General features: G+C 41.8%; 1 protein-coding gene across 1 annotated transcript in view; it reads right to left on the bottom strand.

The window, feature by feature from the left end:
- FBN1 (fibrillin 1) overlaps nucleotides 1-12,476 on the bottom strand; it is a 216,908-nt gene that overhangs the window by 19,753 nt on the left and 184,679 nt on the right. Inside the window, exons 46-53 of the mRNA XM_065412313.1 lie at nucleotides 11,288-11,404; nucleotides 10,286-10,414; nucleotides 8,960-9,079; nucleotides 8,067-8,192; nucleotides 4,656-4,805; nucleotides 2,026-2,091; nucleotides 1,178-1,294; nucleotides 834-953 (exon numbers count right to left, since the gene is read on the bottom strand). Coding sequence (XP_065268385.1) covers nucleotides 834-953; nucleotides 1,178-1,294; nucleotides 2,026-2,091; nucleotides 4,656-4,805; nucleotides 8,067-8,192; nucleotides 8,960-9,079; nucleotides 10,286-10,414; nucleotides 11,288-11,404 — 945 coding nt within the window. The remainder of the gene's footprint in view (nucleotides 1-833; nucleotides 954-1,177; nucleotides 1,295-2,025; nucleotides 2,092-4,655; nucleotides 4,806-8,066; nucleotides 8,193-8,959; nucleotides 9,080-10,285; nucleotides 10,415-11,287; nucleotides 11,405-12,476) is intronic.

Genomic DNA, 12,476 nt, shown 5'->3' on the forward strand with positions numbered 1-12,476 from the left:
TCCTTATGTGAGCAGGGAGCAGAAATCACTGCCTGCAGCATCCATCTGGCAATGAGAATAGTTTCCAGCTTTGTACTGCTAAAATACAATCAGTGTTAAATCAACACCTACCCTCAGATCTTGTTTACTCTTACACGTGTTGTTGATTCTAGGCATTTTATTTTAGCTACCAACAAGACAACAGACTCTTCCATAGCCTGCATTTTACAAAATATTATCCTTATTGTGACCAACATTGCCTAAAACATATTTATTCATGTGCTGTGTAAACTGAACAAAACTACGTTCTGGTGTTTATGCATCTGATCTACCTCCCGCTGAAGTCAATGGGAGTTGGATGAGGCCCTAAGTGCTTATAAGAGTGGCGCAAGCCAGTCCAGTGGTAGAATTACCCTCTGGTGCATTGCTGGAGAGAATTAGGTTATGCCAGAAAAGTCTGAACTCTCACATCAAAGTTGCATGCATAGTGAATACAATCAGTAACATTTCTGGAGAGGGTACTGAACGGAACTTGCTTATGTTACCCCCATCTGGGCAATCCATCAGCACGCACAAGCTCAGAAAGTGAAGAAGCTGCTCACTTAACTTTCCAGTTAGAAACAGGGTAACATGGTAAAAGGATTCACATTTGGATTGGGAAGCGGGAGCGATATATATGCCTGTATTTGGAGTGGGGATGAGGCTAAGGTCTGCCATAGATAGTTGGAGACATTGCAAAAGAGTATCTCTAATTTGCCTGCTTTGGCACCTCAAAATTTATCAATTGTTTCTGAAGTTACTGATGGTTTACCATAAAACTAAAACTGAAAGACCTGTGCATTTGAGAGTCTCACCTTCACACGTCATCATTGGTCCTGGCTCAAATCCCTCATCACAGGTACATTCAAAACCACCTACAACATTCTTACAAGTTCCATTTCCACATGGATTTCCAACAGAGCATTCGTCAGTATCTGCAAGCAGTTAAAACAAGACGTGAATGCATGTTACAGGAGGCTGAAGTTGCAAGCGTCTGACTTGGATCACGTGCAAGGATTCTGCATTATTCATGAGCATCAGAGTTTAAAAACAAGGAATCAGTAAGGGTCATAAACTGGAGTCTCATCTATCACTACTCTTTATTGTTATACTTGGGGAATTAGGAGTCATTAAAATGGAATACAACACTTATACTTACCTACACATTGAGCTCCCTGAAGGATATAACCAAAAGGACATTCGCAGCGGAAGGACCCATCTGTGTTGATACACAGCCCAAATCTGCAATTATCCGGGTCAAGGCACTCATCCACATCTTAGCCCAGAAACAAAAATGAAAGGGCTACAGTTAGTGAAATTAATTAAATGCCATTTCTGAGACTAATCTAGCATGACAAACATGAATTTAGGACTGAATATTCCACAACTCACAATGAAAATATTTGAAAGGAGATTAGCTCACATGAGGGACAACAGGAACTTTCACGCCAAATTTTCCAAGGGTGGCACTTAAGTTGCAATGATCTTAAAGGTTGGATAAAGAACCTTCTTAGGAAGGGCCCCGGTGAGAGGAAGCATCATGACATAGTAGCCATCTCACTCTTCTGATATCAAAAGAGTTACCCACAAGCTTTGAGCTAAAGTGCTGTTTGTCTATGGAGGGAGTTAGACCCAAGAATGTATACAGGGGAATTGGGACTCTGTGATTTTCAGTACTGAGAGATTAAAACCATTTCTTATGGCTGAGCTGGGTATAAATGCCTGTAAGAAGGGGATATATGCAGCTTGGATCCCTTCTCTAGGTTCTTCAGTTTTCTCCTGGTATGTCTGATCTTTATAATTTAAGACAGAGAACGGTCTCCTCAAGGTTAATTAATGGAGTGGGAGAGAAGTTCAAGTTTGAATTTTACATTTGTATAAATAATTCTGTGCAAAGTGCCTGTACAAAACAAATCCAGGGCTTTGGAAGGGAGGGTAGCTGATGGACAGGAAGTAGCCTTCTAGAGTTGTGAGCCTGCAGTAACGTTCAGAGCACCAATCACTTACCAACCCGTATATCCCCTGGTCCAATAAGAATGCCAATTCCAAATGGACAAATTTGACGAAACGCCTCTGTAAGTGAAATATGTATGTTAAACTATGTCACAATAATTAATTACAGATAAATATATTATCAGCTTAACGTATGGTGGGATGAATTCTTACCATTCTAGACTGGCAGCTTTCATTTATATATTACATTCAAGAGGGTGTGCATCTGTGTGCGTGCGTGTACGTACACACACTCTCTCTCTCTCTCAAATGTGATACATAAAGTATATATACCTATACTCCTTTACATATAATGTAACTGTATGTTCAATTCATTTTTATCAGGTACATATATAATCTTACAAACAACTGGAATTTTTTATTTTATTCTTATGGAAGACATTAAGTAAAAGATTTCTATTAAAAGCAGTAAAATGTCAATAACTGTGTTCTTTTTTTCTTGTAACTAAAATTTCTGAAGAAAATACAACCTGATCTGATTGTAAACCAATTTGTTGAACCCTGTAGAGCCACAGGTTAATAGCTGCCTTTTATACATCAAGTACTGATTTTATTACAGATAGGCTGAGGTGCTGGTGTTTCAGTTCAGCTTAGATTTATAACAGAATTAGTTTGAGGTCAACAAACCACTTGAACTCTTTTTGCAAGATATCAAATGGCAGAAGTCTTGCAAGATCAGGTTGCTGTCCACTCTTTGGTGTGGAAAACAGGTTTCCCCTTGTTTATATGAGTCACTTAGCACACTCTGGACACTTGAAAAATAAATAAAATCATCATAAATTTCCACTACACTGAACCAAAAGGTAATGAGAATGGATATGCTCCCAAGATTTCCATCAAGTCAGATTCAGAAAATAGAACCCTTCTGATTTTGAGTCAGAACCAGGACAAAAACCCCCACAAGCTTTGGGGTTGAATCCAAAACCACCCCTCCCCCCACACACCCATAAAATTTGTGCAGGAAAGTGGAGTCTTGGATTTGAGATTAGTTCAGGCCCCCCTTGAGATATTATTTATCTACTCTACACTCAGAATATAACAGATCCTTTCGCAAGATACAGTAAATTCCTACTTTGAAGTACTTCAGTACACTGAGTAGGCTTACAATACAACAGACTCAGTTTTAGAGATAGTTGCAGATGTTTTGTCTTATGGCTTAATTTTAAAATATTAGCTACATTTTGCTGAGATTGATTAAAATGAAATGAAACAAAACAGAACGGTGTACGATAGCATTAAAAATCAACCAAGTGCCAGACCAGCTGTTCCTCACAGAGAGTGAAATTCAGCCCCATGCAGAGGGTCAGCAAAAGGGCTATGCATCACACACGCCTTTAAAGTACGGCTTAAAATGGGACATAAGTGATGCATAACCCTTAGGCTGACTGCCTGCTCAAGGGCACATTTCACACGGAGGAGACAGAATGCACCAGGGAATACAATACAGTGTTTAAAAACTTCTGCATACTCCATGCTAAGGAAGTTTTCTAAGCTCAGAAATTTGTAAGCAATTTCTTTTTTAAAGATAGAAAGAAATAAAGAGCCTTGATCTTGTCATCTGAGAACGATTCAGACTGGGACAAACGTATGTGCAGGCACTTCAGGAAAACGCTCTGAAGCTCACCATGCTTTTATAATTCACTCTACCCTTTTGGCTTGTACACAGACAGGCCAATTTAATCACCCACACTTAGGGAAGACGCCTTCAAGAAATAGCACAATAGGGAAACCTGATGTTTTGTTTCTTGGCTTGTGAGAGTATGGTCTGCTCAACATCTCCATGATTTGTTCATGAGCTGAACTGCATTAACACATCATTGAAAATAGTAATATTGTTAATCACGATCTGTCATTCTGAATTAATATACCTGTAACATAACTGTACTGTAATAGCACTGACACTGTGAATTCCCTAAGTGTCTATTGAGTAAAAACTGTACACCAACACTTTAACAGAGCGCAGCATGTGCTTCAGGGCTATCCTAAATCAGGGCCGCAGTGAATAATCAATTTCACTGTTTCCCCGTTATTTGAGTCTTGCATAGCTACAGGATGGAGAAAAACTTTTTAGCAATAAGAAAATGTGGTTGTAAAACCACAAAGACAGGCAAGGAGATTCAGAGAGGCAAGTGTAACAGCTGTACCTACTTTTAGCACGACAGTTTTTAAAAAAACTGACTAGATTTCAAGCTTATGGTGGCCCTTTCTAGATTTCATTTTGTTTAGATGAAATTCACTTGTGTCCCATAGATTTTTAAACTTATAGCCTAGCAAAGACTTAATACTATTTTACCAAAATTTAAAAATAAAAGATGCATAGCATTAGAAAACTCCAGAGCAGAGTATTTGAGACTTATCTGACTTATTTTCCATAAAATAACACAGAAATGCTACAAATATTTTTTTGAGAAACTGGTATGTTGTGTGCCTTTCTATAGCACAAAGGCCTTTACTTTATTAAAAGAAATATTAAGTGATATGGTCAAACAAAATAATCTACCATTCCTTGAGGAAGATCATTCTGTTTTCTAATTCCCACTTCTAAGACTCTCAAAGTTATTGTTTGTCTTCTTTCAGTTCTGAGTGCCCATAATACCATGATTGCATTATATCTGATAACGTACCATCTCCTTCCTGTGGGCAGAGCTCACATGGGTCACCCCAACCTTCTCCTTGCAAGGCACAGCAACATTCTTGCTTGGAATGGTTTCTGGATTTGGGAACTGTGCATTTGCCATCTTCAAATTTGGTAAAGCAATAACTCACTCTCAGATCTGCACAAACAAAAGCACATCATAATACAGTTCTGCATTAAAGGCATTAGGACTTGGTGCAATTGGTATGTGAAAATCAAAACTTAAGCTAATTACAAAAGAGCTTCCATATGGATGATCTTAAAAAGCATTGTTGTGGCCAGTGGTTACAGTGGATTGAAACAGAAGAGAGAGCGCTCTCTCTACCAGCCAAGGAAGAGAAGCTCCATGGGAGAGAGTTGTTTACTCTAGCCAGGGAGAAGAGGGGGAGCTCCCCACTGCTTTAGAAGAGGAGGGTGAGCTGTGCTCCTCCCAACCTCACTTTCCTTTCCTGCACCCTCTGAATATTAGCTTAATTTATTTACATTCTATTATTACAGCAATGCTCATTAGCTAATAAACTACAGGGAAACTAAAAAGCGTGAGTTAACCCTTGATGATAATGCTGTATGTAAAAAATAATGGAATGGCAATTTTCAATAGTACCTTTTTTTCCCTTCAATGCTTTACCAAATTACAGATAAAGGCCCATTGGTTCTGTGATACCACATTGTGCTCTTACATGTTGGGTAACCTAAACACTGGAACAAAAGTGAGCTCACAGACCACATGCCTCCAGCAGGCAGACAGCTGGCAACTCCTCAGGTTGGCACTCAGCATAAGGGTCAGTTGCGGAAGCAACTGCTCATCCAGTTTTCTGGCCGCAAGATCAGTGCTGGGCACTGTCCAGACTTCAGAAAAGCTTTAGGTAATGTGAAGTTTTAAACAGAAGCTTGTTTGGCTCAGTATACTCAAAAAACCAACCTTCTTCAGAAAAAACACTTTGCTTTAAGTTCAATGTACAGATATAAATTAATTTTCCCGTGACCATCCACATGAAACATTTGTCCTCTTTCAGAGAAGATAAGATGAGGTTGCATTATTTCTTCAATTATTTTCTTGGCTTTGTGGGTGATTTTTCAGAAGAAGAGATTGATAGCATATGGGCTTTAAACAACTATGTAAGTGCAGCTCAGACAGCGCTGCTATTTTCACCACTATTTTCACAGTGCCAACCCAAATGTTTACTGCAGGTTGGATTCATCACACCAAAACCACAATCTCATTTAGCTACCATGGGATGAAGAGCTCACTAGGGTTTCAACAAGCATCCCTGTGTTGAGCCAAACATAACTACAGAGATCCTGGAAGGTCTTGTCACTGGTGATTTTGCTGGGCCTACTGTACATTGCATTTGTGAAACTGGATATCTGTTTGTGATTTGGGAAGTTTAGAGCTACTTGAGCTTTTTCAAAGTCTTTGAGATGTCCTTCTCTTTAGTTTGCTGCACTTCTGTGCAGGCAGCTTCCATTCCAAGCTGTACAGCTTTTGATCTCTTTTCTTAGTCAGTTCCATGTTTATGCTCAAAACACTGCATATGATTCTTGTAGACAGGGCTGGATTAACTCTCTTGAGGGTCCGGGGCTATTAGATTTTGTGGGGCCCCTGTATACAAGTCTTTTTCCTATTTTAAAACAGAATGATCACAATGATGGCATCGAGGCTATTAACGCTATACTAAACTTGCCTTTTAATTAACATAAAGCCGTTCTGTGGTTACATTTCAGTCTTAAAACACATAGAATATAGTTAAGTTAATTCAAAATAGCCTACTTCTTACCTTAGAACAGCTGTTATATTAGTTTCTTTCTGGGAGGGAGTTTGGGTGCAGGAGGGGGCTCCAGGCTGGGGCAGATATTGGGGTGCAGGAAAGGGTGAGGGGTGTGGGCTTTGGAAGGGAGTTTGGTGCAGGAGGGAATTCTGACCTGGGGCAGGGGGTTGGGGTGCAGGAGGGGGCACGGGGTCTGGGAAAGAGTTTGGGCGAGGGAGGTGATTCTGACCTGGTGCAGGGGGGGCGGGGGCGGGGTCTGGGAGAGAGTTTGGGTGCAGGAGGGGTATTCTGACCTGGGGCAGGGGGTTGGGGTACAGGAGGGGGCACGGTGTCCGGAAGTGAGTTTGGGTGCAGGAGGGGTATTCTGACCTGGGGCGGGGGTTGGGGTACAGGAGGGGGCACGGGGTCTGGGAGAGAGTTTGGGTGAGGGAGGGGATTCTGACCTGGGGTAGGGGTGCAGGAGGGGGTGCGAGGTACAGGCTCCAGCCAGGGGGCACTTACCACAGGCGGCTCCCAGTCGGTGGTGCAGCAGGGCTCAGGCAGGCTGCCTGCCTGCATGCCGTGGCCCCACGCTGCTCCTGGAAGTGGCCAGCTGCTGGCACGTCTCTGCACACCCCTGGGGGGAGGGGGACAGCGTGTCTCCGTGCTCTGTCAGTGCCCGTACGCACTACCCCCACAGCTCCCATTGGCCAGGAACCGGTCAATGGGAGCTGCGGGGACGGTGCTGGGGGTGGTGCTGCGGGGACGGTGCGTGGAGCCACCTCCTCCCCCAGGGGCAACAGAGATGTGCCAGCAGCCGGCCACTTCCAGGAGGGGCGTGGGGCCACGGTATGAAGGCAGCCTGTCTGAGCCTTGTTGCGCTGCTGGACTTTTAGTGGCGCGGAGATCGCGATCGACTGGCAGAGGCTCCAGGATCGACCAGTCGATCGTGATCGACGGGTTGGTGACCACTGAATTGTATATAATTATGGATTTATTTTTGCGGGGCCCCCCTTAGCCCGAGGCCCTGGGCTGCAGCCCCTAAAGCCTCTCCATTAATCCGGCCCTGCTCATAGAACAAAGGCATCTAAACCCTTTTAAAGCAGAGAGTGTTTACTCTTCTTACAACGCTGCTTTCAAAGGCTCTTCTAGGCTCTTTTCTTTACCACTACTTCCTGGTGAGCATGTATTTGATGCTACTTAACCTCTGCTAATTCTTTTTCACATCCACTCTGTTCTTTTCATCTTTTACAGTAGTATTACTCTAATGTATATTCATCCTCAGCTCCGATTCCATACACTTTGTTCAAAGTTCAGAGTAGCCGCCTCAGTCTTTATTTTCACCTTTTCCCTCCTTTTTTAAGATTTCTAAACTTTTTCTCCAGGTAGGTGAGGAAAGGTTTCAAGGGGATAGGGTTTCGTTGCTTAACTCTGTGCCTTAACCGTAGCTTTTCACGCTTAATTGATCTTCTCTCTTGTGCTGAGGAGACAGTGTGAGAGAGAATCTGGGACAGAGTACATAAGCATCAAACTTTCTTTGTGAAAAACCACTATTAGATTCCACAGCCTCTTTGTTACATTAGAAACAGGCATCTAGTCAAGTTTTTAGTAAACCCAAAGCAAATGAATATATAAAGACCAAAATAACTTGCCTTGGCATCTTCTTCCTGTGGAAGACAGTACAAACCCTTCAGGACATAGGCATGTGAAGCTGCCTGGAGTATTGCTGCATGTACCCAAGGCACAGATTTCTGGCTCTTCTACACACTCGTCAATATCTGCAAGAAAAGTACCACAATACTTCAGCAATCAAAACTGCTGTATTGGCAGCTGTAAAACACAAAATGTAATTCACAATACCCAGCATAGTAACTGAGACCTAGCAGGTATTACACTGCATAGTTTCAGCTGAGAGCAAATCCCTGTGCCCTAATGAAAATAAACTTTAGCGCTCTATTAATAATAAATCCAGGTGTGCAATCTGGGACTAATTTCCAAAGACGTTTTAAGTGGGCATGCCCACAATAATGAGACATCGCTAGGCCATACAGGACTTTAAAAATGTCTTTCTAGGGGTCACGTCCTGCAGTCTTTACTCAGGCAAAACTCAAAGGGATTTTCGCTCGAGTAAGTACTGAGTGATGACAGCACAGGTTATCTAGCATTGCACATTACCAAGAGAAAAGTAATACTGGGTATTTAGATACCATAGCGATAGGTACCTAGACAGACTAATGGGTTGCCCCCCAAATGAGTAAAAGTCTCTGTGGCTGCATAGCCTGGAAGAATTAATTTAATTATCTATTTTTTAAAATCAATACCATTTATACTTTATCATACATATTATACTGTACACATGTACATGAAGTTTACAGGATACTTAATTTTGTTGGAATGATTCTATTATATGATTAGGTTCAGACACTTGACAGGGGTCAAAAATGACACGTCAAGGCCTAAAGAGAGGCATGACTATACATATTATTAGGACTGAGAGCTGCTTTTGAGCAGGCTGCATTATGAAATACGAATGACCTTTACATACCTTCACACCTGTCATTTTGCAGAATGTATCCAGGAGGACAGATGCATCTATACGTCCCATCCAGGTTCTGGCACGTGCCAGGTGAGCATCTACCAGGCACCACTGCACACTCATTGATATCTGCAATCAAAGAAATGAAGGCGCAATATTCAGAACAGTTATTGAAGCAGCTCTAATCCTGCTCACATCAAGTCGAGTGCAAAACTCCCGGCGAAAAGGATGGGAGCATCTATCACACGCAGGGCTCTCTGAGGGCAGGGAGGCAGTCCCTTTTTACAAGGAGATTAATGTGCTTATAAATTATCTTATAAATCAAGAAAGATTAAAGATTCCTCAGCCCAGGAATCAATATCAATTCATCCCCATGTCAGGCATGGACAGGGATATAAGTGGATTAAACGTAGCTGGCAGGGAGCAGGCACCCAAGAAATGTGAAGTGCCCCCAAACGCTGAACACTTTTATTAAGCACCCAAAGCCTTCTGTTATGCTGCTCCCCGTGCCTTAAACAGTCTCCTCCACCCTGTCCTCCAAGCATCCACCTTCACCTTCTTTAAAACTGGCTTCCTCCAGGAGTCCTGCCTACCATCTTCCCTTCACTGCTAATTCCCCACCACCTGCCTTTCTTGATCTGTTCTGTGTCCTGTCTTGCTTTGATTATCTGCCTTATGACCTGATCCTGAAAACACAACTGCGTGTATACTTAGTTCTATGCACAGTGCCATTGAAATTATACAAAGGAGCAACCATAAGGGTGGGAGAAAGGCTCTGCCGGACCAGGCCCCTGTGCAAGGGTGCGTGCTGGCCAGGAAAGGTGTCATACTATACATTTGTAAAGTGCCATTGTAATCTGCAGAGCTATGTACATTCTTATTAAGAAGAATTAATAACTATTATAAAAGAATGAAGTAAAATCCGACTCCCATGAAAGGGGAAGATCTGGGAAAGTCACTGGACCTGTTTGTTTCCCTCAAATAAATGCAAGATGCTTTTTAAAAAAGATTTTCGTTTTACACGCACTGGCCTGCAAGGTATTTGACCACAAAAAAAAAAAAAAATTTGCAGAGAGGAAATAAAGGTAGTTTTAGCCAGTCCTAGAACAAAATTCCTTCCTGGCTGTGTGCACAATAGCTTAATGAGTATTTCAAGGAATACAATATTCCAATGCAGCATGCTCCCACCGTATTTGTGCTTTTCTACAAGGGCATAGTGATAGCAGGGGAAGTTCTTCTCTAACATGCCTCTTTCTCACCATTTTACCTGGGACCATGTGCTGAGGATTTACGGTCCTCTTGCCATAGTAAACCAATGTTAGATTAAAAACTCACCCACACAGGTCCTGCCCTCGGGGGACACCTCATAGCCATCGTTGCACAGACATTGGAAAGACCCAACTGTGTTTATGCAGCGGCCATTCCTGCAGAGCATCCCATTTCCACTTGCACATTCGTCCACATCTAAAACAAAAAACTAACATGAGAAACGCATGGCAAATATCCACAAAGATTAAATACACATAAGAAGGAATTCTGTTTATTAAACTGACTTTCATGCTCACAGCACAATAATTGATATATTCAGGGTGGCATAATTATTTATCTGTCTCTATATGTAAAACACTATCCCCAAATGTGGGCCCTGATCCTTCTAAGGGATATGCACACATGGGTTCTTCCTCCCACCCGGAACCCCATTTGCCTTCAGTAGGGCCATAGACTGAGACAGCCTTTCACACACTAGAATCCCGTTAATTGCAGAGATTTTAAGTCCACAGTATTTCTGTCCCTTTCTGTCACCTCCTGAAGACAGTCAAAACAGTTTCTTCTGTATCATAAATAGTTTTGCTTTTCTCAAAAACTATTGGGAAAAAATTGCAGCCAATTGATTGTTTTATGGGATTCCCCCCACTCCACAAAAGATAGATACTTAGAACAGAGTGTATATTCGGAAGGCATATGTTCAAGTGGCTGCAAGAAGAGGGGAGTAAATTACATAGCAAGAGATTAGAGAGACAAGGTGGGTGAGGCAATATCTTTTATTGGACCAACTTCTCTTTTATTTGTATTGATCCAATAGAAGATATTACCTCACCCACTTTGTTTCTCTAATATCCTGGGACTGACACGGCTACACCTACACTGCATAGAGTTTGAGACTGATAAACTGGCTTCCAGAGCAAAGAAATTGCTCTTTACCTCTAACTGTATTGACTATACAGCTGGGATTCGAATTCACTGGAAAAAGATGGTGTTTATGACTATGTAATTAGAATAACAGACAATCTTAGAAAACCTGGACTGAGCTCAGCAACAGTTTTAGTAACTCCTTACCTATGCAGTCATTATTGTGTGAGAGGATGAATCCATTGTCACAGCGGCAGTTGAAAGAGCCAATGGTATTTTTACATGTTCCATTGCCACATGGATCTTTTTCACACTCATTAATATCTATGAAAGAGAAGCAGCAGCAAGAACTCTTGTTACTAACTGATAGTGAAGAGGGAGCCCAGATAGCCAAACAATGTGCAAAGAAATGAACTAATCCTGGATTACTAAAAGAGCAAATGGGAGAATAGAGATTAAGCTTCCCTAAAAAAAAATGGAAGATACGAGACAGGGTTATACATTTGACTGATAATGTCAAAAGATGTTTTTTCTTGAGCAAGGGCTGATCCACAACTTGTTTACATGCAGCTGCCATCTTGCCCTTTCCAAAGGGGGCATACACTAAACCTTGTCTATAAGGGATCTGCAATCTTCCCAGGGGCTTTTAGGTGGCTAGTCAGTTCTAACCCAGACATGCCCAAAATCTCAGTAAGAAAACTGGGTGAAACCCAGGACAGAGGGTCCATTTCTTCTCTCCCACTCTAACAATGTCCCCATGGAAAAGGGAAAAATTGGCCCGAATCTGACTAGTCTTATCTGAGATGAGCACTATGCAAGCAAATGCTTAGAAGGTTTAGATGCAGTAGAGTATATTCTGAATTCACTGATTGCATAAGTGGGCACAAGTCCTCTGAAGTCAGCAAGTAATTTGGCCCTAAACCTGAAGCTTTCAAAGGGCTTAACATGAAAGCTCTTGTTTTACTTAAACAGCTTTGTTTCTGCCTGGCAGGAAATCAGTCCTTTACACGCTTCAGAATTAGACAGTTTTACAATTACTGCATTGCAATGTTGCATTATTAATCTGTGGAACTCATTTCCCTGAGGTCTGAGTGAAACCAAGGGGTTAGTGAAATTCTAAAAAGGATTGAATATTTTTATGAAGAACAAAAACATCCCTCTACAGCTAGGTTAGATAGGATACTTTTTTTTTTTTTTAAAGTCATAGGCGCTATATGCTTCAGAGTATAAGACAACCACTAACTGATGCAGAATAAACTTAGCCAATGGTCAGTTCTATACATAACTGTCAACTAAGGTGTTTCTTGCTCCTTTTTCTGAAGCATCTTTTACTGGTCACTGTCAGAAGCAAGTCACTGGATGAAAAGTGCCACTGGTCTACTCGGATCTGGCAATT

This window comes from Emys orbicularis, chromosome 10 (assembly GCF_028017835.1).
Source record: "Emys orbicularis isolate rEmyOrb1 chromosome 10, rEmyOrb1.hap1, whole genome shotgun sequence".
Taxonomy (NCBI): domain Eukaryota; kingdom Metazoa; phylum Chordata; order Testudines; family Emydidae; genus Emys; species Emys orbicularis.